The sequence below is a fragment of the Cotesia glomerata genome, linkage group LG3 (genome assembly GCF_020080835.1).
Source record: "Cotesia glomerata isolate CgM1 linkage group LG3, MPM_Cglom_v2.3, whole genome shotgun sequence".
Classification (NCBI taxonomy): domain Eukaryota; kingdom Metazoa; phylum Arthropoda; class Insecta; order Hymenoptera; family Braconidae; genus Cotesia; species Cotesia glomerata.
Genome location: NC_058160.1, coordinates 12639445 through 12665681, shown reverse-complemented (window position 1 = coordinate 12665681; position 26237 = coordinate 12639445). Strand labels below are relative to the sequence as shown.

At 31.2% G+C, this 26237-nt stretch overlaps 3 protein-coding genes across 9 annotated transcripts; 2 read left to right on the top strand and 1 right to left on the bottom strand.

Annotated features, from left to right (window-relative positions):
• The first annotated feature begins 2431 nt into the window (after positions 1–2431).
• On the top strand, positions 2432–6567 carry LOC123261162 (protein YIPF1). The gene is made up of 4 exons (XM_044722676.1): positions 2432–2748; positions 5445–5836; positions 5926–6106; positions 6254–6567. Exons 1-4 carry the CDS (start codon positions 2547–2549, stop codon positions 6415–6417), a joined length of 939 nt encoding a protein of 312 aa, XP_044578611.1. The 5' UTR covers positions 2432–2546; the 3' UTR covers positions 6418–6567.
• A 1705-nt stretch (positions 6568–8272) lies between these two features.
• On the bottom strand, positions 8273–14389 carry LOC123260931 (exocyst complex component 8). 2 transcript variants are annotated; one of them, XM_044722315.1, is made up of 6 exons: positions 13862–14389; positions 13668–13798; positions 13247–13602; positions 12875–13177; positions 9017–10222; positions 8273–8530 (listed from the first exon to the last, which is right to left on the bottom strand). In XM_044722315.1, exons 2-6 carry the CDS (start codon positions 13720–13722, stop codon positions 8351–8353), a joined length of 2100 nt encoding a protein of 699 aa, XP_044578250.1. In that variant the 5' UTR covers positions 13723–13798; positions 13862–14389; the 3' UTR covers positions 8273–8350. The 2 variants fall into 2 exon arrangements, with proteins under 2 accessions (XP_044578250.1, XP_044578249.1); XM_044722314.1 differs by having other exon boundaries at positions 13668–13816; positions 13967–14389.
• An 847-nt stretch (positions 14390–15236) lies between these two features.
• LOC123262048 (unconventional myosin-XVIIIa-like) lies at positions 15237–24346 on the top strand. Of its 6 annotated transcripts, XM_044724027.1 has the most exons (10): positions 15237–16479; positions 16546–16834; positions 16922–17143; positions 17225–17353; positions 17412–17636; positions 17710–17799; positions 18346–18385; positions 18445–18810; positions 18875–19029; positions 20242–20397. In XM_044724027.1, the coding sequence occupies exons 6-10, from the start codon at positions 17780–17782 to the stop codon at positions 20303–20305; spliced, it is 645 nt and encodes a 214-aa protein (XP_044579962.1). In that variant the 5' UTR covers positions 15237–16479; positions 16546–16834; positions 16922–17143; positions 17225–17353; positions 17412–17636; positions 17710–17779; the 3' UTR covers positions 20306–20397. The 6 variants fall into 6 exon arrangements, 5 of the variants coding, with proteins under 5 accessions (XP_044579962.1, XP_044579963.1, XP_044579964.1 ...); XM_044724028.1 differs by lacking the exon at positions 17412–17636; XR_006508840.1 differs by lacking the exons at positions 18346–18385; positions 18875–19029; positions 20242–20397 and having other exon boundaries at positions 15240–16479; positions 18445–18584.
• Positions 24347–26237: the final 1891 nt, after the last annotated feature.

The window sequence follows — 26237 nt, the reverse complement described above, 5'->3', positions numbered from 1 at the left end:
AGAATATATAATAATTATAAAATTATTAATAATAACCAAATAGAAATCATTATTCTCGGAGCACTTGTAGCAATGTAAAAAGTCACGGCAACGTATAATTATGAGTATTGATTGATAAATTGAACTATCAATTGCAAACTTTAGTAGCTATAAATATCTAAAATAAAATTATAACATTATTTTTAACAATAAAAATAAAAAATTTTAATTGTAGACTTTCTCGCCAACAGTTAAAATTTCAAAAAATAAGAATTATTAGTTATTAATAATAAAAAAAAATTAACCGTTTTATCACAGAGCATTACACAGCAATATACATAAAGTTGCTGTAACATGGCTATAGACACACATGGGTGTTGATTGATGTATTGAATAATCAACTAAAAACTCTAACCGTTATAAAAATATAACAAATATTATAAAAGTTTTTGTAATAATAAAAATTGACAATTTTAATTTTAAACTCTCCCGCCAAATATATTTATTGAATACATAAGAAAATTACTACAGGCGTGGCTTCAACCTTGAGAAAGCTCTTTTTTAGGTTATTTGAGAAATCTAATTATTATTTATTAATAAAAAAATAAATATATTGTTATTTTTTTAATATCTAGTCGCAATTAAAAAAAATAAGAAATTGATAAAATATAGCCTTGTACAGTATTTATTGTCGGTTGATTGATTAAATAATTGATTAATGACTCCAATAATTATTAAAATACGCTATCAATTATAGCAATTTTTAATAATTATTATGTCTCTGGGCTACATTTTAGCATATAATTAAAAAAAAATACGTATGCGAGTTTACATTTTCTAAGACAAAACTATTGCGGATATTAAAGGATATTCTTTAAATTTTCAAGGACCAAAAATTTTAAATAAGAGTTAGTAGAGTTAACGTCAAAAACCATTGCAAGCCTTAAAATGATAGAAGCAATCACCCATTTAACATGCAAGAAATATTGAAAATTTATTCATTTTTATTTAGAATTTAAATAAGTCAGAGTATTTACACGATTTTCTTTTTAATTTTACATGATAAAATATTTTGCACAATTTTACTATTATTAAATTTAGGAAGGTTGAGTTAATATTTAAAGCCTTTACGAATTAATTAGAAGAATCAAATTATTTTATTGAAAATTTAATCAAAATACACGAAATCAATCAAAGTCAACATAATCGAAAAGAAATATTAACACTATTTAAAAAAGTTTTATGATAATTAAAAGAAAATGAGCAAATTTTTATATTTTTACACGACATAACAAAATAGATTCATAATATTTAATACATGAATTCATCTGAAAAATAAATTTTAACAATGTCAACAAAATTGATTAAAGAAACATTTTTAAATGGAGAGAAAAAAAAATTACTGACACCACTTTGAATGCTCCAAAAATTCAATGTCGCGACGATCATGCCATGAAAAAAAGATAAAAAAATAATTTAAATCTTATTAGTGATAGTATATAACCTATATAATTACAAATAGATTTTTTAATTACTACTTACTTTCTAATGTTCTTAAAATAATGAATTTCTTATTAGTAAACAATAAATTTTTCATAATTATTAAACTAGTTAACACACTGCACACTATATTAAATATTTTTTGCATGAGCAAATAAAAAAAATAAGAAAGATGTTGCAAATATCTTTTTAAAATTAAATGTTATAAATCACATTATTCACATTTTTATTGACATTACATTATTTGCACCAATTATTATTAAGTGATTAATTTAATAAGTTAACATTTATTATTAAAGGATTAAATTTCATTCAACTTTTAACCTTCGATAATTATGAAATAATCATATAAAACAGTATTATACTTGAAAAAATTGTAATTAATAACGCATTTTCATTAGCTCATGTAATGGAGTACACGCCACGTACGGATGCTTGCTTATTTTTTTTTTTTTTTATTTACGACTATTATCAGGACCCGGAGACTAACCAGAATATTAATATGTTTTTCTGCCCTCCAGGCGGAAAGTGGCAACTTTCGGCCCGCTGCGCTAAACGAAATTGCCGCTTTCCGCCTCTGTCGGACAGAAAAATAGTATACAAACCTATGGCAGGAAAATAATAAATATCTCAGACCACATATATGTCGACCTCGGCTTCGCCTCGGGGTCGACATATATGTGTTCTGAGACATTTCTCATTTTCTTGCCACAGGTGTGTAATATACTATTTCAATAATGCACCTATAACCGCCATCTATTATATTCATGTTGCACTATTTGAACAAATCTACTTTATCTGAATATATTGGTTGAATTCACAATGAATTCAAACTATTAAAATGTTCTTAGTCGTACATAGGGAGCAGCACTTTAATCTATTAACATGTGTGTGAATCCCTTTACATTTTTCCTTTAGTTTTTTGTGGTACCAACTTAAATTTCACGTTGGCTACTTTATTTTTGGCAAAGTGTCCCCGTCCCGTTTATTTAGTTTCTTGATTATTGAAAGATTCATTATACCTATAAGTTTGTTATTGATAAGTAAATAAACATTGATGCGGAAAAATGAGTGATCCCTTTAATAAAGCAGATAATACACCATTTAAATCTGTCGAAAATTATTCCACGGATGACATATTCAGTGGAAGAGACAGAATGAATCTAAATTATGAACCATCAGTCCAGCAAAACATCACAATTCATCAAACTGAAACAGATTTAAAAAATGACATCGAAGGTTTCAGCGATTCTTCGAATACGAACAATGGTATGATTGTTGTATGTATAAAATCTAAACAGTTTCAAAACCAATAAATTCCAGAAATCGTTTTTTGGTTACATTTCTTGTCACTTTAAGGTTTGAGATTTGAAAATAATTTGGCTAAAATCTGATAGTATTGAACAATTTTACTGAATTTAGTTTTTTTTTTTTAAATAATTTCTGGGAATCAAATTGAAGACACTGTCAAAGCTACTTTGAATCTGGAAGATCTTCTGAACAATAATTATTAGTGCTGTATAATTTGGCCGACTTGACCGGCCAGAAAGTTTAGCCAGGTTAATTAGTTCATCGGCCAGCTGGTTAATCCCAATTAACCAGTTAAACCGATTAACTAGTTAACCGGTTAAATTAGTTAAACGGTTAACTGATTAACCGGTTAAATGGTTAATCGGTTAAATTGTAAATTTACATTTTCCATTATATAAATAATAAATTATTATTAAATCTAATATTTTTAACATATTTACACTAATATTTATTTATTTTATGTTTTAATTTAAGATAATTATTTATTATGGATATTTATATAACTGAATGATAATTTTTTTGTTTTATAACATAATATTATGGGTCATTCCATGTCATTCCTTCATTTATAATAGCGTTCGAGATATTACAAAATCAAAATTGAAAAACTGGAAAAATCGCGAAATTTTGAATTTGCATATCTTGTGAAAAAAGTTTTTTTATTTTTTTTCCTTTGGCAGAACTTCGTTATATGATAAGAGAAATATTCTGACCAAAATTTATCCAAATCGAAAGGGGTCAATTCCAACCATTGGTCGATTTGATATGGAGTGACCCATAATATTATGTTATAAAACAAAAAAATTATCATTCAGTTATATAAATATCCATAATAAATAATTATCTTAAATTAAAACATAAAATAAATAAATATTAGTGTAAATATATTAAAAATATTAGCTTTAATAATAATTTATTATTTATATAATGGAAAATGTAAATTTACAATTTAACCGATTAAACATTTAACCGGTTAATCAGTTAACCGTTTAACTAATTTAACCGGTTAACTAGTTAATCGGTTTAACCGGTTAATTTGGATTAACCAGCTGGCCGATGAACTAATTAACTTGGTTAAACTTTCTGGCCGGTTAAGTCGGCCAAATTGTACAGCACTAATAATTATGGATTTGAATTGAAACTGATGAGACTGTTTGTTTCATCTGTATCATTAGATTCAAATAAGGGTGACTACCTTTTCAATTTTTCAAATTGATAATCCGAAATTTTTTAATTAGCCTATCACGGCGTTACTTTTTCAGACAATTTTGAAACTCATAAATAAACTAAGTCTTCTCTTATGTATTGTGACCTTGTAAACTTGAAAATCAAATTAATTTGTAGGAAAACCTGACCATTCAATTTTTCAAAAGCTTTTTTTTTGACGAGTTATTAATTTTTTTTTTAATATTTTTGCATACTTTTTGCGATTACAAAGCGAACATTATTCTGATCAGATTTGACTAAAATTATATTTTTTGAGTTTTAAATTGATAGAAATTAAAAATAACTTTTCTTTTTAACCTCCAAGAGTATATTAAGCATACAGAAGTTCCTCTCAAAATGCATCAACTTCGATTGTCATTTTATTACCATAATTATGGATCTACTAAATAATATAAATTCTCTTAGACATTAATTAAAAGTGGTTAATCATCATTTGTTTTCTATTGAATTTTCTTCTAAAATTACGTCTAATGAATAACTAAAAGCTAAATAATATTCTCAATTTGAAATTAAATTGTCCTCTTTACTACATTATGTTTACGATGGTTCTACGTCATCATATCCAAAGCCATTATATCTGCCTGCAACTAAATCTACGACATTATATTCGTACCATTAAATCCTTGAAACACTAATCGAAAAAATATGACAACAATCAATCAATATTAATATCAGGAAATTGTAGTATATTACATTTTAAATTTTATTTATTATATCATGTAATTCATACTAGAATACAAATCTCATAAATAATTATAAATTTAAATAAACATAATCATTAGAATTATTAATAGGCATACATAATTAGATATAATTTTAATGATTTCTTAATCGAGAGACAATATTTTAAAAATATTAGAAAAATCATATTATTTTTAGAAATGAAACTTTATTATTAGTGTTGTGAAGTCAGCACCCTGCGTATATAAGGAGCACGAATTGTACTGAAAAGGTAATTGGGTAACCCAAACTTCACATGATAAAGTTTACAAGAATGAAAAATATTTTGAGACTGCCCTCACCTTTACTACCCTTACTACCCCCACCCCACCAGAGCTCCGCCCCTGGACCCTGTCCAATTTTCCGCCTGTTCTTACCCTGCCTTATTACTCATCATCATCATTATCATCACTATCATCATGGCATGGATATAATGTCGCAGATATACTGTCGCTCGGATATAATGTCCTGGATGTAACGCCGAAGATTTATTGTCGCGCGGATATAATAACTTCGGATCTTATGGTATGTTACCGTTTACGATAATACATCAGTTAATTAAAACGATAATAAAACAATTGAAGAAACAATTATTTTATAAATAAGACATTATGTTTAAACTTTATGTATAAATGTAAAAACTTTAAAAATTTCTTAGATCTTTTCATTTATTAGAAAATGTAAATTAAAAATATTTTTATTTTCAGCAAAAGATAATAAGATGTTTTGGACTCTAGAATTTTATCAACAATTTTTTAACGTTGACTCTCATGAAGTATTTGAACGAATTAAAAAATCTATGTTACCAAAGAGTGATAATAATTATTTATTATCTCACATTAAACCAAATCCCGACCTTTACGGACCATTCTGGATTTCTGTTACTCTTATATTTGTAGTGGCCATAAGCGGAAATTTCGCTAATTATTTACAAACAGCTAATAATGGAAAATATCATTGGAAGTACGATTTTCATTTGGTATCATATGCTGCAATAACGATATGTATCTACGTTTGGTTATTACCCCTTAGTATTTGGAGTGGGATTAGATGGGGTAATAATTCACAAGAGGATATTTTACAATCACAGCTTACAAAGGTAACGTTGACTTTTTTTACAAAAGTTTATGATAAGAATATGCATTATTCTAGGATTCCAATACTTTATCAGATTTTTATTGATTTTAGACTACTCAAGATTTAAGGATTTTAGACCTTCTATGTCTTTATGGTTACTCTTTATCAATTTACATTCCTGTAGCTATTTTGTGGACTATTCAAATAGGATGGTTTCAGTGGTTATTAGTTGGTGTAGCATCATTAATGTCTGGAGGGGTGCTACTTCGATGTTTAATACCACTTATAAAAAGTAATATTTCTATAGTTATGGAATTTTTCTAAATTAATAAATAGTATATTTAAATTATAAATTAAAATATGACACTCTTTAGGTATCGATATTTATAAGCGATCTAATATTTAACATGAAATTTCTAATATTCATTTTTTCTAACAGGTAAACAAAAACCAATATTTATTGCCGTAATTATTGGAATGCATTTATTACTAGCTGCAGGATTTATGCTATATTTTTTCCACGTACCGGATAGAAAAGTTACTTCAGAACTCACACACAGTCAAACAAGCACTGAAGCCATTGTTTCTACTAAAAACAATTGAAGTCATCTTTAATTTATCAAAATTGTTAACAAATTTTAACATATATAATATTTTAAAGACATGCGCTTTCATAATAAATTACAAATCAAACAAAAACGTATAATTGAGTCATTTCATGTCAAATCACTCAATAGATCTTGAAAATTTCGAGATGAGATTTTTATTTATTTCAAACATAAGAATTTTTAATTAAAAAAATTAGAAAAACGGTTGACCCTGAATGTCATCCTTGCAACTTCCCGCTAATTCCATACCTAAGCGCTTAAAATTGCAGTTAGGACGTTTTTGAGCTCTTCGAGCTCAAAAATACGATTTATGTTTTATTTTGAGCTCTCTGAGTTCAAATAGTTGGCTGTTCTATGCTTTTGAGCTCAAAAGTCTGATAGAAGTTTAATAAAACACTATTATTTAAATTTTCAAACTTCAATTACTTTTGAATTAATGAACCGATTTTCACGCGGTCGGCGGCATTCGACGCAGTTTTCTACAAATTAATCAGACCGGAAATTTCGGTGTAATTCAAAAAAATCACTTTTAAAATCAAATTTTCAATTTTCTTAGCGGGAAGTTAAAAAAAAAAAATTAGAAAAATGGTTGACCCTAAAGGTCATCCCTGGAACTTCCCGCTAATTCCATACTTAAGCGTTCAAAATTGCACTTATTACGTTTTTAAGCTCTTCGAGCTCAAAAAAATAATTTTCATGTCATTTTGAGCTGTCCGAGCTCAAAAATCTGATAGAAGTTTAATAAAACACTATTTTTTGAATTTTCAAACCGAAATAACTTTTGAATGAATGAACCGATTTTCACGCAGTTCGTGGCATTCAACGCAGTTTTTAAAGCCTCATAATGAAATTTTAAGTTTAAATTGATCGAACTAGAAATTTCGAAGTAATTCCGAAAAAACACTTTTCGGTTTTCTTTCGACAACGATAACTCACAAACGAATCAATAACTCAGTATCAATAAATCAATAACTTCCCAACTTTTGAAAATTTTCAATTTTCTTAATGAGAAGTTAAAAATTTTTTTTCGCAACTTTCAAGTAAGAAAAAGTTGAGTTGATACTCAGGTATGTAATTTTAAGCATGCTATGATGTAATTTTTGAACTCTTCGAGATCTAAGACATCGTTTTACAGTTATTTGAAGCTATTTAGAGTTCAATATTAGCATCTTTTGTTCGAAATGGCCTATCGTCTCGGAGTAATAGAGTTGATATTTTTGCCTCTCTGAAGAGATGAAACAATTTTTACTGTTAGTCAATGATGCAAAAGTCAATTGTGCATGGATATATCATCCTCTTCACATAACTGAATTTGGCCTACTGCACTTACTAACGGTCTTGTGGGGTAGTGTGCTAGTAACGTATGGCACTTCATTTTCTTTTTATAATGTTATTAAACGGCTTTGTTGACCTGTTTTTAATTATACATCTAGTTATGAGAATTATTTATAGATGAAATTGGTGGACAAATTTCAGTGTTAATATTATTTCACAAGATAAATTAAATTTTTGATGAGTAGAAAAAGAATATCAATTTTTTTATTGCTATCCCATAAATCTACGTCCAACAGTTTACACTATGAAGTAATCTACCATGATCCTTCTCAATTCTTTTTCATATTCATTGAGTCTACCGTTCTTTACTGACTTGACTTTACGAAGAGGATAATTAATAATTTTACTTGACGATTTTTTTTTTACTGTTTTACGAAAACTAAAATTACTTTGTGAAATGACTTTGGCAGTTGTAAACAATCAAAATAACGATTTTCAATATAAATCATTTTTATCATTGCTTGTCAGAATAAAATAACTTTTGAAATATGTCGAATCTTCAAGTTAATGATTTATAAAATTTTTATTGTGCGTAAATAATCTTTAAACATATATTATTTTTACATAATTAATAAATTTATGTTATATTTACTTCATAATATCAAAGTTTTAGGAGTTAATTTCGACTTTTCAAATGTTAAATCCATAATAATAGCTTTTTTCAATTCAATTAGCTCGGTAAATTCTTGTCCTACGATACTTCGATATAACTCCAAGCCTCGTTGAATAATTATTTCACGAATATACGCAGTATTATCTTGAACTAATTTTTTCTGAAAAATAAAAAGTTTATAAAAATTATAATTTATTAAAAATTCAAGTTTTTGAACAAAAAACAAAATTTATTAAAAAAATTGATGAGTTTTTGTGATTAAGAAAGAGATAGTAAATTGATAAACATTCACAAAGAATAGAGAACTGTTGTTATGATTCAAAACAAAGTTATCGTGTTGAATTTTTTGAAATATAAATATTATTATGTGGAAGAAACAAAGATTAAACTAATAATATTCAATAGTTTAACACTCGGTGTATCTAAATTAAAAAAAAAATGACTTAATATTATAATTTCCTTAGAAGTAACCGAGATTGCGTTATGAGGTGTGTAACAGTTATGTGAAAAAAATTATTATTCAAACTGTTCGTTTTTTAATTTATAGAAAGTTAATAATATATTTCGAAATTTAGAGGTGCAATAATTGAAGATAATATTATGATTGTTAATAATGTGAGACATCTATTTTAAACGTATTTCTTACCTCTGACTTTAATTTGGGATTATTGAGTGCAACAAGTATATATTGAACTTGAGCACGTAAAACTGAAATAAGTACTGTTTCAATCGTACATAAAAGTTCTGGTGTATAAATACTCAAGCAATCATCTAAAAGCCCAATATAAAGTTTTGAAAAAGCTAATGTGTTACTAGTTAATGATATCCAGCAATCACTGGTTATAAAGGCAGACGGAATAGGAATACCAAGATCATCTAATTCATTTTGAAGTTTTTGAAGATTTTCAGAAGTTTGAAAATTTAAAGGGCGCCAATTATCTTCTGCAGCACGAACTTTAATTGCATCTATATATTTTTCACTAGAATCTTGTAGAGCTCTCGCTAAGTGAGTTCGTAATTGACCATCAAGTTGATAACGCAAGTCTATTCCAAGATAAGTCAATTGATCACAATGGCTACGAACTGTATGTATACACTCAACTAGAGTTCCTAATGTTACTTGAGGAATAAACAATTGTTTTATCAAGTGAGATGTAAGATATTTGACTTCCTGACTGCACCAAACAATAAGACTTGAAGTACAATTCATTGATGGTGAAAAAAGTTTAAGAAATTCTTTGGCCATATCGAAAATATTACTGAATGCAATAGCGCTTAACTGTTTTACGTAAGGTACAACAGTACCTTCACGTTTAACTCGTTTTAAACGAGATGTAAGGGCTGCATTACAAAGTTGCAAATATATTTTGCAAGCTTGAGCACTTCGATTAAGTTGTATAAGAAGTTTAACGGCTCTTCGTGCACTCCTCAATCCACCTCCTTGTAAAGATTTTGCTTCTATACTTAACTCCAATTCATCGGTAAGTACCTCTACAAGGCATTTTCCCCGATTTTCAATTTTTTTCTTTATTTCAATTGATTGTGATGTTTGTGTTACCTTCAGATAACTCATTGCTTTCTCAAAAAGATTATATGCTTCCTCAAAGTGTCTTTGCGCTATACATGAATCAAGATCTTCTGTTACTTCTGATAGCCACTCGGGTAAAGGCTCTAAACTATCAGCAGAATCATCACCTTCCTCCACACCAAGACCGTGAGAGTCAAGAGACATCGATCTTGAGGTTAACATTGTAAATTCCTTCTGTGTTTCTTGTTTGTTTGTTAATTCTAATGGGCACTCTTGTAGAAGACGAATTTTTTTAGCTTGTTCACATTTTTCCAACCACTCTTTCTGTTAAAATGAAACATTATTAGTTATTAAATATAAAATGATTATCTGTTAGATTTTTTCTGTTTCCGAGGGAACTTGATGCAATTAACAACGATAATTAACCTTTTCGAGCTTGGTAATTTTGCATTGTCTCCGTGTGTAGCTGGTAAGTAAAGTAAAATTTCAAATCCAAGTTTAAGTTAATGTCATTTTTCAACTTCCTGTTGATAATAATGTATCTTTTCAAATATTCAAAAAGTTATTTTCAATCGAACTTTCAAAAACTGAGTTTCCACCAAATGTCAAAGATTAAAATTTTCGAAAACATATTTTTAATTAGTATCAAAGTGAATTTTATTTTAGACCTTACCGATTGGTCGATAATATGAAAAATAAAATAAAAATACCATTATAACGATAAAATATTTATTCAGACGTATACTAAGCTTTAATTATTCAATTTAAAAAATTTGTTTGACATAACTTTTATTCAAACGTCCTTCAATAATTATGATAATTTAATTCATTATTCCGAATGAAATCTAAATGAAAAGATTTGCTTTAATTATACAAATGTTTATTCATCAACTTTTTATAACCTATTTCGACAATTGACGATGTAAAAAGACAAAATTTTGAGAAAGTCAATTAATGAAAACAAATTCTATAGTTAGATTCCTAAACAAATCTACAGATAATTTTGATTTAGTTAATCGATATTTATAATTCAGAATTTCTTAAATCTACATTAATAAAAATCTAGCTTTTCTCAAAAAGTTCTACTAAACAAATTCATTTGGTACAAAAATATTTTAAGATTCTGCTAACGATATGCGTTCACCAAGGATAATACTGTATTACTTGTCGAATATGGAAAAAAAAAATCACTCAATGACCCTTGATGGTTTGATATTTCTACGATATCAAAATTACTTAAGAGTTTGTAATTCGTAATTCAATCACTTTTAATTGCGAAATAATGTGAAATAAAATGTATTCTTAGCGAAATTTAGATAAAAATTTAAAAGTAAAATCAGCATAGATGAATTTAATCACAATAAATGGTCGTCGAATACCTTGTCTGTATAAATGTATGTATACATTAAATATCGCGTTACTAATATAAAGTCAAAAGGGCGTATCTCAAAATATACGTCTTTTTGGCTTTGTAGAACCAGAGGGGCGTATAAAAAAATTTTTTTTTCTCCAATCAACTAAGAAATGTATAAAAGTAAAATTCTTGTTGAAAAACGCAATAATTTTTTTTTCGACCTACGCCCTTTTGACTTTAAGAAAAAAAATTTTTAAAGTCAAAAGGGCATATATGAAAAAATAGTCAAAGTAGCTTCTAAGGACCTTAAAACATCGAGATCTAACGAAAAATTTATTTTTGGAAGTGAGACTAAAAATAAAAATACATCCCAATTTCTTTAAATTTTCAATTTTTTGTATTTTGTGAAAATTCACTGAAAAAAAATAAAAATAAAATTTTTATTGTTTTTAAATTTTTAATGTCATAGTATTTTTAGTTCAATTTTAAAAAATCATTTTTTCATTAGATCTCGACGTTGGGAGGTTTTTAGACGCTACTTTGACTATTTTTTCATATATGCCCTTTTGGGTTTAAAAATTTTTTTTAAAGTCAAAAGGGCGTATGTCAAAAAAAAGATTTTTTTCCGTTTTTCAACAAGATTTTTACGTTTATATATTCCCTAGTTGATTGGAGAAAAAAAAATTTTTTTATATGCCCTTCTGGTTCTGCAAAACCAAAAGGGCGTATATTGTAAGATAAAAGTTTGGAAAATCCAAAAGTGCGCGCCTCATAACGCTCATTCATTTTTTAAGAAATAAATTAATTGTGTAATTGATTAAAGAAAAAAAATTATAATTAAGTCATTTCTTACAAAGTATTTTTTATTTCTTTGTTTTAAATATCAGCGCCCTTTTTTCTTGTCATATGCGCACGCAGTCTAAAAAAATCTAGCTTGATCAAGTGGCGCCATAGTTTTCTCGTGACAAATAAGAAAAATTCATTTGGCTTTGTACGGTTGTATCGTAGTGAATTTTAATAAAAATTCAATTAAAAAAAAAATACGTAAACTAAGGCACTGATATTAAATACGGACCCAGTTCATCGAATTCTTAAACTAATAAAAAAGGTCCGGTCTTGAAATATCAATTTGTTCGGGAGTAATCGTTGGTACATCCAAAATGGGGTGACATCCGGACGTCCACGTAAAATTTTTTTCAAAACGTTTTTTTTTTTTCAAAATAGCAACATGAAATGATTTTAGAAAGTAAAAGATGGTTTAATTCAAGTGTTTTTTTGGTGTACATCTACTTATATCATTGTATAAGTGTAATGTGGTTGTGATAGAGGTATTTAAAGATCACAAAATTGCTTGAACTTGACGAGTCGAGTATAAAGCACAACCTCACGCGCTTCGCGTTATGAGACGTGCAATACGCCCTTTTGACTTTAGTAACGTGATATAATGATTTTCGAACACTTTCATTATATTATATACTTTCAATTAAATAAAAAATATTCAAGAAAAATTTTTCAAAACAACTTTTCGAAAATTGATAATTTTTCCAAGACAAAAAAGTACGCGAATTATAAATACATTCAAAGCAATTTTTGCTGTAACTAAACATCAATAAAAATATTACCTTGCTAATTGCAGAAGCACATTGGAAGACTCGAGTATCTGGAAAAGCCAGTAGCTTAAAAGCAATTTTAACTGAACCTAAATCTTTTACGTTGACTACAGCTAAGCACTGTAAATTATAAATTGCTTGAACTTTATATTTTGATGGTTGTCTTCGCCCACTAGTACTCAGCCAAGAAGCAATCATAAGAATGTCATTGAATAGATAACCATGTACACGTTTCAATGGAGTTCCTTCTAACGGGTCTAACTCCAACAAAGATCCTTCATGGAAACAAATTCTTCCTGGTGTATCAACTAAGCTCTAAAAAAAGTTTTAATATGTATACATATTATTAAATCAAAAATAGATAAAAAATCTTTAGACATTAACCATTCCTCCTTCAACGTGTTCGAGTAATTGAATCAACTTTTGTTTTTGTTCTTGTTCTTTTGAAACAACATTAAAATCCTGGTGATTTTTCAAAATATCATCAAATATAGCACCAGTAGATCTGTTGGAATTTAATGCGCTAAGAAGTGATCGTTGTTCACTCAATAGCTGAGATAACTGGTACATTTCACTTTCCAAATGAGAAATCTCTTTAGCTGTTTCAATAAATTGCATATAATTTTGATAAACATTACGTTTCAGTTGAATTGAAGTTTTATTATTGAGTTCTTGAATTTTTATTCGTTGTTTATGAAGTTCTGTCGCTCCAATACATTGAGTACTGAGATCTTTGACAACTGAAAAAAAATCCTTCATTATTGACACAAAACAACATTTTTTTATCTTTTTATTTCACACTTACACTTATCTGGATTAAAATCATCATTTGCAAAACGTGTCATCAATTCTTCTGTCATCTTGAATCACCAAGTGTTTAAATATCACATAGATGAATTTAAATACCAGTTAGAATAATAGTCAATAGTGCCTTATCTGTAGACTCAACTTGATCTGTAATTATTAAAATTTCATTATTAAAAAGCTAAATAATGTTACCCTTTATTTTTGTTTAAAAACTAGTACACTCGGGGCCTTCTACTGTATTTACTATATGTATAGCTGATTTGATACATATCGAAACAGACACAAGTAGAAGCTTACCTCTGAGTTCTCTTGTATTAACATGATGATTTTATAAAACAAATGAGATAAGAAAATTCTAAGATAGAAGTTACTTATTTATGTATTTTAATTTATTATGTCATAAAACTCTACTATTTTTTATTAAATTGTCATTATTTCTTTTCCTTTTTTTCTGAGCAGCTATGTTGATTTGGTTATTCCATCATCATTTTAAGAATTTTTTTTTTTTTTTTTCAATCAACCAAATAATTATGAAAATCACAAAAGTCAAGATGTTCTAACAAAATTTTTCTCTTATTGTATTATGAGTATAATGGGTATCGTTCGATTTATCATGTATTTTATGATAATCTACACTAGTTATTTAAATCTGTTTTATCTACAAGTGTTTTATATTTGCTATCACCGTAGATAGCAGCACTTTGTATAATTTTTTTTAATTGTCGTTTTTTTTTTGCATGCCCGCAGGTATGCTCTACTCTCGCCTAAAAATCTTGATTTCGATTAAAACGTGATTTTCATAATTTAAACGAAAAAATTATGGATAAAAAGCATATTCAAATAAATAATAGTAACTACAGAACATGTTAAAAAAATTTTCTTATCGATTAAATAATATTTCTCAGAAAAAACTAGTTTTTCTGATGAATTAAATGAATAAGAGCGTGGTATTCACGGAAGCAATGGGCTTGATAACACCACAACTTTGTCAAAAATCACTTTCACGATTTAATTTTTTTTTTGTTTTATTCCTGAGGAAGTTTATCAAAACCCTTGTGAAAATTGCGTGTCAAAATAATTCCGTTTCGATACAGTTAATTTTTTTCGATTGTCAGTTCGGTGACTTTTTCTGCGATTTCGGCAGCCATATATATTATTTTTCATAAACAGAATTGAAATAACTAAAGTTCCTTGAACCTGGCGGCTGAAAAATTATTTTTACTATTTTTTTATAAGCAAATCGTTTGTTCGTCGTTTGTTCTTATTTGTTCGTCAAAAATTATTATTTGTTCGATTAATGTTTATTTTTAAAAAATTAATTAAATTTACTCTTATAAGTTGGCGCAACATATTCCAAATCTAATTTTTTTTTTTTTTAATCGAAAGCTTTTTTTTTTTTATCATTTGTTTGATTAATTAAATTATTTGTTCGATTGTTTTTATCTTTTTATTTAATTTTTTTTAGAAATAATTCACAGATTTTTAATTATAAGCGCGCATGCGCCAATTAATTTTGTTACAGTAAAATCTCTATAAAGTTCCGCTGTGAAGAGTTCCGTTCTCCTCAATGTTTTCCCCTTCTGTTTAATATTTCCCCTTCGTTCGCACGACATTAGGCGGAGCATATTTATATGTGTGAGAGCATAAGTGTGAGGTCGATAAGATAGTTATTTTCTAAACCGTCTTAGCCTTATCACCATAAAAATATAAACATAACCCTTGCTGTATAAATATAAGTATCAGTAAACATGTAGTATAAACATTATAAAAATAGATGCTTATTTAGTTAATTAATAATTATTCTAATATTACTCATCATCCTTAAGTCTCAGTGCATAATGTCAGATAACTTAACTCATCAAGTTGCTCAAAAACAGCTAATTTTGGAAAATAAGCCTTCCTGTCGCTTAACACTTCAACAAAAACTCGATATTATTAAGCTGCTCGATGAAAATCACTCAAAAACTGACATAGCTGATCAATACGGAGTAACAAGAACTGCAATTTACAAAATATATAAAGCTCGTGACAAGATACTAAATAATAATAATAATAATGTTACTTGTGATAATATCGATAATTATTATGATAAAAAATTGTTTGATCAAAAAGCATTAGAAGCAGTTAACATATTACAACACTGGCATCAAATCAATTGTGATTTTAACAATCAAGATGTTATTAATGATTGTAAAGTTTTAGATAGTAACTTTAAACAATTAATATAAAATATGTGTCAATTGTATTTAATTCTGACAAATTTTAAAAGTTATCAATATAAAACGAATATTTAAATTTCCCGGGCACTATTTCAGTGTATTGGTGAGTAACCACTCTTTGGATTCATTGGTTCATAAAAAATAAGCCACGCCTCTTTACGATCTACTTTGAATAGTTTCCTACCCCCGAGACCGAAACTTTATAGAAAGTTTACTGTAAATGATAACAATTATTATGGAAAACTTGTCAAAATATAATCTTTCTTGGTTGTGATAATAACATCCAAAAAAGGATTCATAAAAAGCGTTAAGGATTAGATAACTGTCTTTAAAAGTGTGACAATCAGCGAGCTAAAACAGCAATAGCCATTGCTGCTGCTCCAAGAGTTGGTGAAAGAGTTGAAACAAAGATCACCAACATCATAGTATGTGGAATAATTGGTTAAGCTTAAGCTTTTTGTTTTTGTAATCAATGATAAGTTAACCATCGCAGTTTTAAACTCCAAAATGTTCAAGAACTTTTCTCGTATGGTTGTAAAAAAACGTGACAGAGCGAGGATGTCTGCTAAAAAATTGCTGAGACTTGATAAGGTACTTTCATTTTTATATTTATAATTATAATGCAGTAGTTGTATATCCATTTATTTATTCATATAGGTATACAAATCATTGAAAAAACCAGGGCGTTGCAAAGAAAAGGAAAAATCGTCTAGTGGAGTAACAGTTGGTTACAGTGCCTTCTTTCTGCTCAGCTGGATCATAGCAATCTTTTAAAAAATTCGGGCTCCAACTTAAACACTAGTTGCGGTGCAAGTTGGACGTCATTAATGTCTATCACTATTTGTTACCACAACATAATTTAGGCTGCACTGATAAATCGTTTGTCACCATGAAATTACCGAAAAATGATGACGGTGTTATTAACGTTCCACTGCTGTGTTCACAAGTAATAATAATTATAAAAAATTACATGTTAGAGTTATTTTAATTATAAACGTGAAAGAATTTATTTAAACACTTATAATTACTGTAGATTCGTGGTAGACAAATAATTGATGCAATGCGTCTTCACAAAGTCGGATTTCTAACGTATTTACCATTCGGTAAATTCAGGCGCCGCTTTGGATTACTTTTTAATGATTATGCGGCTAATGTACGCTCATCAAGTCCTGTCGAAGACGAACGTAGAGTTGTGACAGACATGCTATTGACTATGGACGTTGACGCTGCATCTTACCGCGTTGGTCAGAGTCAGGTAAAATATTTATTATTGATACTTTCATACATATAAAAACTCTAAAATTTCTTAAACTAAAAAAATAATTACTTTGTTTAGATATTCTTCAGAGCCGGTGCTTTAGAGCGAATTGAGTCTCAACGAGATGAAAAGTTGACGGGCCCTATTGTGCTTTTGCAAGCAAGATGTAGAGGGTACTTGGCGCGTAAAAAACTTAATACATTAAAGGTATTTTGAAAGTTTAATATCTATTTTTTTTTTAGTAAAAAAATTTATTTTAAACTAGCTGACCCGGTGAACTTCGTATCACCTATAATATATTTTACACCTTTCGATCAGCGATTACTGATCTTTAAACTCTAAATCTTATAAATCTCTAAATCTTATAAATCTCTAAATCTTATAAATCTCCAAAACTTATAATCTACTTCGATGAAGAATAAATAATAAAGAATAAACACAGCCTTTATTAAATGTTCATCGCACCGAAGATCAGTTGAAAGCACGAACGGTTAGATAAAGTGATAAAATTTTCAATAATTATTTTTATAAAAAAATTAATAAACTATTTTTTATCTTTACAGGAAAAGCTAGAGTAGTTGAGAGCTAAAGTTGAAAAACTGGAACAAAAAAGAAATCATCTGAAGCACGACAATGTCAAATTGGAAGCTAAAGTAAGTTTTATTTAAAAATTTCAAAAGTATAAATTAAAAAAAAGTTAGTGTTAGTAATTAGGAGAGATCTTAATTATTTGACTTTTATTTTATATTTTGTTTTTTTATTTGTAATTATTTAACCAATTTCTCAGCCCACCATATAGTAAATTTGGCTGAGATCCAAAAACCGATAGTTTCTCTTGAGTTTTCTCTTTTTAATATAGTCTCTTTCACTCTTTCACTTTTTGACTTGAAAGTGATCACTATTACCCATCGCCTGTCGTTGTCGTCCGTGGTGTCTACAGTTGATGCAGTCAGCTGCACCTACTCGATTCTCCTAAACTTATTTGTTATGCAAGATATTATAACATGTCTAATAAGTGTTTAAAAAGTGTAGATACGTAAGCGTAGTGATAAAAAAAATTAATTTAATTGTCAAGTTAGAATTTTAAAATTATTTTAAACATTAATTATGTCCGAAAGTATTTGATCTTTAGAAGTAATGTCTATCAACGAATTTCCACTGCCTAGGAGCGTTTCTAATTACAATAATCTCCGATCTAGATTATCAGAAGACAGAACTTTGTCTAAGTGTGATGATGAGGTAACCATTGCTTGATGATAATTTTTTTTTTATATTAATTATTTTATTTTATTTTTCAGCTGAGTGTATTGACTGCTGATTACGCGGATGAGCACTCGACCTCGACATTGGCAGCTGAGCGGATAGACGCCGAAACCTCAGAGCGACTTCGCTTGGAACGTCAACTCGAAGATGTTACTGAGACAAATAAAACGCTCCAGCAAACTACTGATAGATTGGAAATGGAGCTCCTCTATGCGAGGGCTACTGATTTAAATCAAATTACTCTCGGTGGAGAGGACAATAATCAAGAGGATTGCGGTATTTATAAACAGAGATACGAACACGCTATCCGTGAGTTGAAATTTACTAAAAGAAAAATGGCTCAACAGCATGAGGATGATTTGGAGCAGCTTGTCAATCTCAAAAAACAGTTGGAGAAAAAGGTAGGATTTTTTTTTTTATTTTTAATTAAATAATAGTTATTTGATTAAATTTGTTTAATTCTAGCTTGCTGATGCTTACGAGGAAGTCGAGAAGCAACCGCAGGTAGTCAGTCAGTGGAAACGAAGAGTCCAAAAACTTAATGGCGAGATTCATGACTTACGGCTGCTTCTTGAAGAACAGATTGCCCGTAATAATTTATTGGAGAAGAAACAGCGGAAGTATGTTCTATTAATAATTTTTATTGTATTTTAACGATTGTTTAAAATTTTTTTTATTTAAATTTAAAATTAAACAACATTAATTAAAAAAATTAATTAGAATTCAATTAAAGAAAAATTATGATAATTGATTTTTTAATAAAATTGAAAATAATTTTTCAATAATTTTTAGTAAAGATCAATGGTTATTGACACTTAATGTTAGTTAATTCAAAAAAAAAAAATATCTTCAAAAATAATTATTTTTCAATTTATAATTCCAAAAAGATTTATTAATTTAATGAAGATAATTTTTTCAAAATTAAACTTGAATTGAAACTGTCAAACAACTAACTCAGTATCAATAACAGGGTCTTTTACTCTATGATGTTGTAAATAATCTATTGAGTTTAAAGTAATTATAAATTATATTTCAAAAATATATTTGATTTCAATGCTTTATTATTTTTTTTTTATTTTTCAAGTTTATTAAGTTATTGTTTTTTAATTTTATTTTTATTTTTAAAAACACATCTATTAAATTATCAGTCGATATAGTAGTTTTCAACAGTATATTTATCTTTCATATAAAAAATGTATATCTATATGAAATAGTATATTACACACCTAGGGAAGTAAAGTAAGAAATGTCTCAGATCACATGTAATTGTCGGCCGAGGCGAAGCCGAGGTTGACAAACATGTGATCTGAGGCTTTCTTATTTACTTCCCGTGGAGTGTATACTATTTTTTTGCTCGACGAAGGCAGAAAGCGGCAACTTCGTTTAGCGCAGCGGGCTGAAAGTTGACGCTTTCTGCCCGTCGAGCAAAAAAAATTATTTTTTGCTCGACGGGCAGAAAGCGTCAACTTTCGGCCCGCTGCGCTAAACGAAAGTGTCACTTTCTGCCTTCGTCGAACAAAAAAATAGTATACACTCCACGGGAAGTAAATAAGAAAGCCTCAGATCACATGTTTGTCAACCTCGGCTTCGCCTCGGCCGACAATTACATGTGATCTGAGACATTTCTTACTTTACTTCCCTAGGTGTGTAATATACTATTTTTGCTGAACAAATGACAATCAATTAAATTTTTCCGCTTCTCAAGTATTGTAACTTAGTATGTTCTTTAATATTTTTTTAAACAAAGCATGTGACGTAAAAACCTGAAAAAAAAACACTAAGAACAGTAAAAAAAATCTTTGATTTTAAAATTGATTTTTTAATCAAATCAGTTTTTTTTTTAGAGAGGCTCAGCATTGCTGGAATATCTCTCAACCACAGGGTTGGAAATCCTGAACGTAGGATCCAAACCTACTTTTGTCACTTCTCGAAGACAAGAAGTGATTGATTTAACACTGGGCTCTCGTAAGATAGCACAAATGGTCACAGACTGGGGTGTCAGTAAAGAGGATACGCTCTCTGACCACAGGCAAATAAACTTCTCAGTGAAAGGCAACAAGGACAACGGAACTAGGGACACTTACAGGAATCCCAGATCTACGGACTGGCTCAAGTACAGAAAAGAGCTAGGAAATAGATTAGGGAAACCCGTGAGGGGACTAAGGAACGTGCCAAAAATTGAACAAGCGGCCAAACACCTTCAACAGGCCATTGTTCAATCCTATGATATTGCTTGCCCGCTGAAGGTTAGAAAAAGCAGCAAACGGGTGACATGGTGGAACACAAAGCTGAATAAGCTTCGCACCCTGTCTAGGAGGCTGCTGAACAAGGCGCTTAAGACAAAAGCGGACCAGGACTGGGCAGACTATAAAGCTACCCAAAAGAGATACAAAAAATGTATCAAGGTCTCTAAATCAGAAGCCTGGAAGAAATTCTGTGAAGAGATTGAAGATCTACCAGTGGTGGCTCGTCTACGCAGAATTTTCACCTCAGGACCTACAACAAAACTCTGTGTTCTCACCCTCCAAGATGGCAGGGTAACGGAGAACGACGAAGAAACACTGGCGCACCTCTGTGAGGTCCACTTTCCTGGCTCGGAACTTATAGAACTGGAACAGGGAGAAGCCTCAGAGGACGTGATAAAGAGAGCGGTCACAAAACGAGGTGACTGGAGCACAGCTGCCAGAGTGGTAACACCTGATAGGATAAGGTGGGCAATCGGAAACTTTGAAAGGTTCAAAAGCCCAGGGGTGGACAAGATTTTCCCGGCTCTCCTGCAGGAGGGAAGAGAGATCCTTATCAAACACCTAACCAGACTTTTTAGGGCCTGCTTGGCCCTAAGCTATGTGCCGAAGGCTTGGCGCGAGGTCAGAGTTGTCTTTATACCCAAACCTGGCAAAAGCAGCTATGACCTGGCTAAATCCTTCAGACCCATTAGCCTCACATCGTTCCTTTTGAAAACACTGGAAAGACTGGTGGACAGACATATTAGGGATAATGCGCTAAGCAACAGGCCAGTGCATTATTCTCAACATGCATACCAGGCTGGCAGATCTGTCGAAACGGCCCTGCACGATGTGGTCAGCCACATTGAAAGGGCCTTACGAGTGAAAGAATCAGTCCTGGGCGTATTTATTGACATAGAAGGGGCGTTTGACAACACCCCCTTCGAATCAATATGCGAGGCAACAGAGCTCTTTGGGGTGGATAAATCTATCACCGGCTGGGCTCATTTTATGCTTCGGACTAGAATAGTGACTACCGGACTTAGTGACACTGAGGTCCGGGCCCGAGTGAGGAGGGGCTGCCCACAAGGAGGGGTAACATCTCCTCTCATGTGGATCCTGGTCATTAACGAGCTCCTAGTGGCGCTGAAAAACCTAGGAGTGTACACTGTGGGCTACGCTGATGACGTCGTACTGATGGTCAGAGGCACAAGCCCAGCAGAGATGAGATGGAGAACGCAACGTGCTCTAGATCTCATACAAAAATGGTGCACCGGGAAATCTCTAAGGGTCAATCCCACTAAAACAGAGATGGTGCTCTTTACGAAGAGGAGGAAGCTGAAAATCATAGCTCCCTCAATTTTTGGCACGGAGCTTAAATTCTCAAAGGAGGTACGCTACCTAGGCGTAACTCTGGACAGTAAGCTCACGTGGAGAAGCCACATCGAAAAGCAGACCAAGAAAGCAACTGCCACTTTCTGGGCATGCAGAAGAATATTTGGCATAACATGGGGTCTGAGGCCGAAATTGATCAAGTGGATTTACACTGCAATTTTGGTACCACAGCTCACCTTTGCCTCTGTGGTATGGTGGTCTTCGCTTAAGAAGAACATCAACATCAAGACACTATTTAAGGTCTATAGACTTTCTTTGCTGGGGATAACTGGGGCTTTAAGAACCACAGCAACCCTAGCAATGGGGGTACTCCTGAATCTGGAGCCCCCACATATCACAGCAGAAGCTCTTGCTATTAAAACAGCAATGAGACTGCATTTCAACGGATACTGGAAAAGGACTAAGACGGGACATGCATCCATCCTAAGGGATAGGGGACTCGATGGGCTCCTAGCCCGGGGAGGAGACATGAGCCCTCGTAGTTACCACTTCAGTCATCACTACAGAGTCTTCATTCCTAGTAGGCAGGAATGGGAAGAAGAAAGCAAGAGCATCCTGTCCCCCGCGGGGCTTGTCTGGTATACGGACGGCTCCAAAATGGAAAAAGGGGCAGGGGCTGGTATCTACAGCAGTGGACCGAAAACAGAAATTTCTCTGCAACTAAGGGACACTGCATCGATTTTTCAGACAGAGGTATACGCGATTTGGGCCTGTGCAGAGCACATCAAAAAGCTCAATCACAGGAACAGGCACATCTACATCTGTAGTGATAGTTGCGCAGCGCTCAGAGCACTAGAACAAATAGAAGTGTCCTCGAGGCTGGTGCGTAGCTGCATGAATTCGCTGGATGAACTGGCGAGATACAACAGAGTCAAACTCCTATGGATACCGGGTCATAGCGGGAACGCAGGAAATGACAGAGCAAACGAACTGGCGAAGGCAGGAGCCCGCAAGAGGGACCCCGAGCCAATATTCGACATAGCAGCGCCTTTCAGCCTCATTAAGCAACAGACTTCTTTATGGGCTGATAACAAGTTTCAGGAAGTGTGGACTGAAGCAAAAGGCATGCTGCACACGAGGGCACTAATAAAAGGACCCTCTAGAACACTAGGCCTGTCCTTGATAGGGCTCGACAAGAAAACGCTAAGGCTAACTGTCGGGTTCATCACAGGACATTGGACAACTGGCAGACATCTGAAGCATATGGGCATCTCAGAGAGCTCTGTATGCTCCAGATGTCGATCAGAGGAGGAAACACCTCGACACCTAATCCTCCATTGCGAGGAATTAGCAACAGTTCGAGAGAACATACTAGGATTCCGCAATGGAGAGTCGATCGATGTGCTGGAGATTGGCGTGGGACGGCTGCTCCACTTTCTGAAGCAGACAGGCCTGGCCAATTCTTTGGCGACGTAAAGTAATTGACCTAGGAAGGCTGAGTACAATGGTCCAACAGGACTGAGTGCTCAGCCCAATGTCAGTTACAACATCCCTACCCCTCTCCCCCCCCCCAATTCAATTCAATTCAAGTTATTGTTTTTTAATTTTATTTTTATTTTTAAAAACACATCTATTAAATTATCAGTCGATATAGTAGTTCTCAACAGTATATTTATCTTTCATATAAAAAATGTATATCTATATGAAAAAATTATTTTTTGCTCGACGGGCAGAAAGCGTCAACTTTCGGCCCGCTGCGCTAAACGAAAGTGTCACTTTCTGCCTTCGTCGAGCAAAAAAATAGTATACACTCCACGGGAAGTAAATAAGAAAGCCTCAAATCACATGTTTGTCAACCTCGGCTTCGCCTCGGCCGACAATTACATGTGATCTGAGACATTTCTTACTTTACTTCCCTAGGTGTGTAATATACTATTTTTGCTGAACAAATGACAATCAATTAAATTTTTCCGCTTCTCAAGTATTGTAACTTAGTATGTTCTTTAATATTTTTTTAAACAAAGCATGTGACGTAAAAACCTGAAAAAAAAACACTAAGAACAGTAAAAAAAATCTTTGATTTTAAAATTGATTTTTTAATCAAATCAGTTTTATCATTAAAATATTTTTTAATTATCAATCAATTTTAATTATCATAAATATTAGTGTATTACTGGAAAGGTTAGTTGTTTTTGGAATCAATAAAACGTCGAATAATTCTATTTTACTTGTATAATTATATACCTTGTTATTGATATTTAATTATTTAGTAATTCAATTTACTTTTTCAGATTTTAATTGTTGACTCAAATGCGGCCTAAAGCAAAAGTCAGTGTAGAAGAGGCAGTAAATGCTTTAAAAAAATATATTAAATACTTCATTCCCCCGGAAAAACCGAAATGGTCTGCTGATATTTGGAAAACACTTGCGAAAGAATTAGACTTCAAATGGGATCATAACGCTGTATGTACTCATGTCAATAATAATCGACGAAATATATTGACAGTAGCTCTACAAGAATGTGGGTATTTTACCGAAGATGTAAAAGTTGAATCGAATATTGATAATGGTGAAAATGAAAATATTGATTATAGTGATGGTAGTAATAGTGAGGATGAAGACAATATTAATGATCCCGATTACTGCGCCCATTCAGCATATTTCGATGACTTAGATGAAATTGATGAATTTGATGTTGAAATTTGTAGAGACCTGTGGTACACTATCGTAGAACCAAGCATCGATAAAAATGACCATCAAATCATGAAATTAAAAAAAAAAGTTTGGACTGATGTTATTGCTTTTGCATTTTGGGAACAATATCGCTTAAAATGTGTCTTTATATTCGATAAAGGGAGAATATGCTTGAACGGTAATAATTATATTACTATTCATGCCCACTGTAAGAGCAAAAAATGCAATAACCGTTTACTTGGTTATGTCGAAGACATTCCTTACGATGACGGTCCTGTATTTATAAAAATAAAATGTCGTGATACTCGAGACGTCGTGCATCATGAAGATTTACAGAGGCCTCTTCAGAGTGAAACCAGGAAAGCAATAGGTAAAAAATTGAAAGATCTTGGTGTTCATGGTCACACTAGACAAGCAGCAAGAAAACTATTAAGACCTGGTGATACCGGATGTCATTTTTTATATAAACCGAGCGTATTACATCAAGCAAAAAAGGAGTTTATTGATAATGAACTAGGTGTGAAACCTCTTGATCGGAAGGATATTTTTGGCGCAATCGATCGTCTTCAAGAAAATCCCATCTACAGAAATTCAATTCAATCAGTAAGGAAATCACCATTTTATATTTTTTACTCTACTCAATCTCAAATACACTGTTATAAAGAGTATAGACGTCTACATAAAAAATGTTCTTCTATTGCCATCGATGCGATGGGTGGACTAGCAAGAAAAATAGTTACTGGTCATGAAAAAAGTGCATATATATTCCTTTATCAAATTGTTATAAATTTTAACAAAAATTCATTGTCTATATTCCAAATATTGTCTGAAAAGCAAGATGCTGATTATATTACATTGTGGTTACAAACATGGCTTCGGTTGGTTAAAACTCCGCCACATGAAGCTGTCTCAGATGGAGCTCGTGCTTTATTAAATGCCATGTCGAGAACTTTTAACGATATGTCGTTAAAAAATTATATTAAAACGTGTTTTGAAAATCTTGTTAATCCACAACAAACCACAGATATCAATACCTACATAAGGTTGGACGTAGCACATTTTGTGCATACTGTAACCGGGTGGAGTTGTTTTAAAGGAATATTACATTGGTCTGTTAAAAATTTTTATACCTATTGCGTATGTCTTTTAATAAACTGCACTGATTTAAAAACATTTGAGCGTATTCTGTTATTAACGTTAATTGTTTCTAATAATGAATATGAAGACAGCATAATTGACAACGATGGTGAAACTATTACTGCTGCAAGTGCAAAATTGGAATTAGAAAATTTCATAGCATCTCGAAATACGGAAAAATTTTTGTCAAATGTAACTGCGGAAATTGAAAATTTAGATTTAGATTCTAAAAAAAATATATTTCCGAACACTCCAGCTGATGGAAAAGACTCTTCATCTATTTCAACCTGGATGACAAAAATACTAAAGACATCAAAAAATGTAATACACCAAGGTGAAAAATTGCACGGGTTTTTTTTACCTACATTAGAAAAACTACTTATAGAAGCAGCTGTGGAGTTTCCTTTGTGGAGCAATGTATGTATACCGCATTCTGA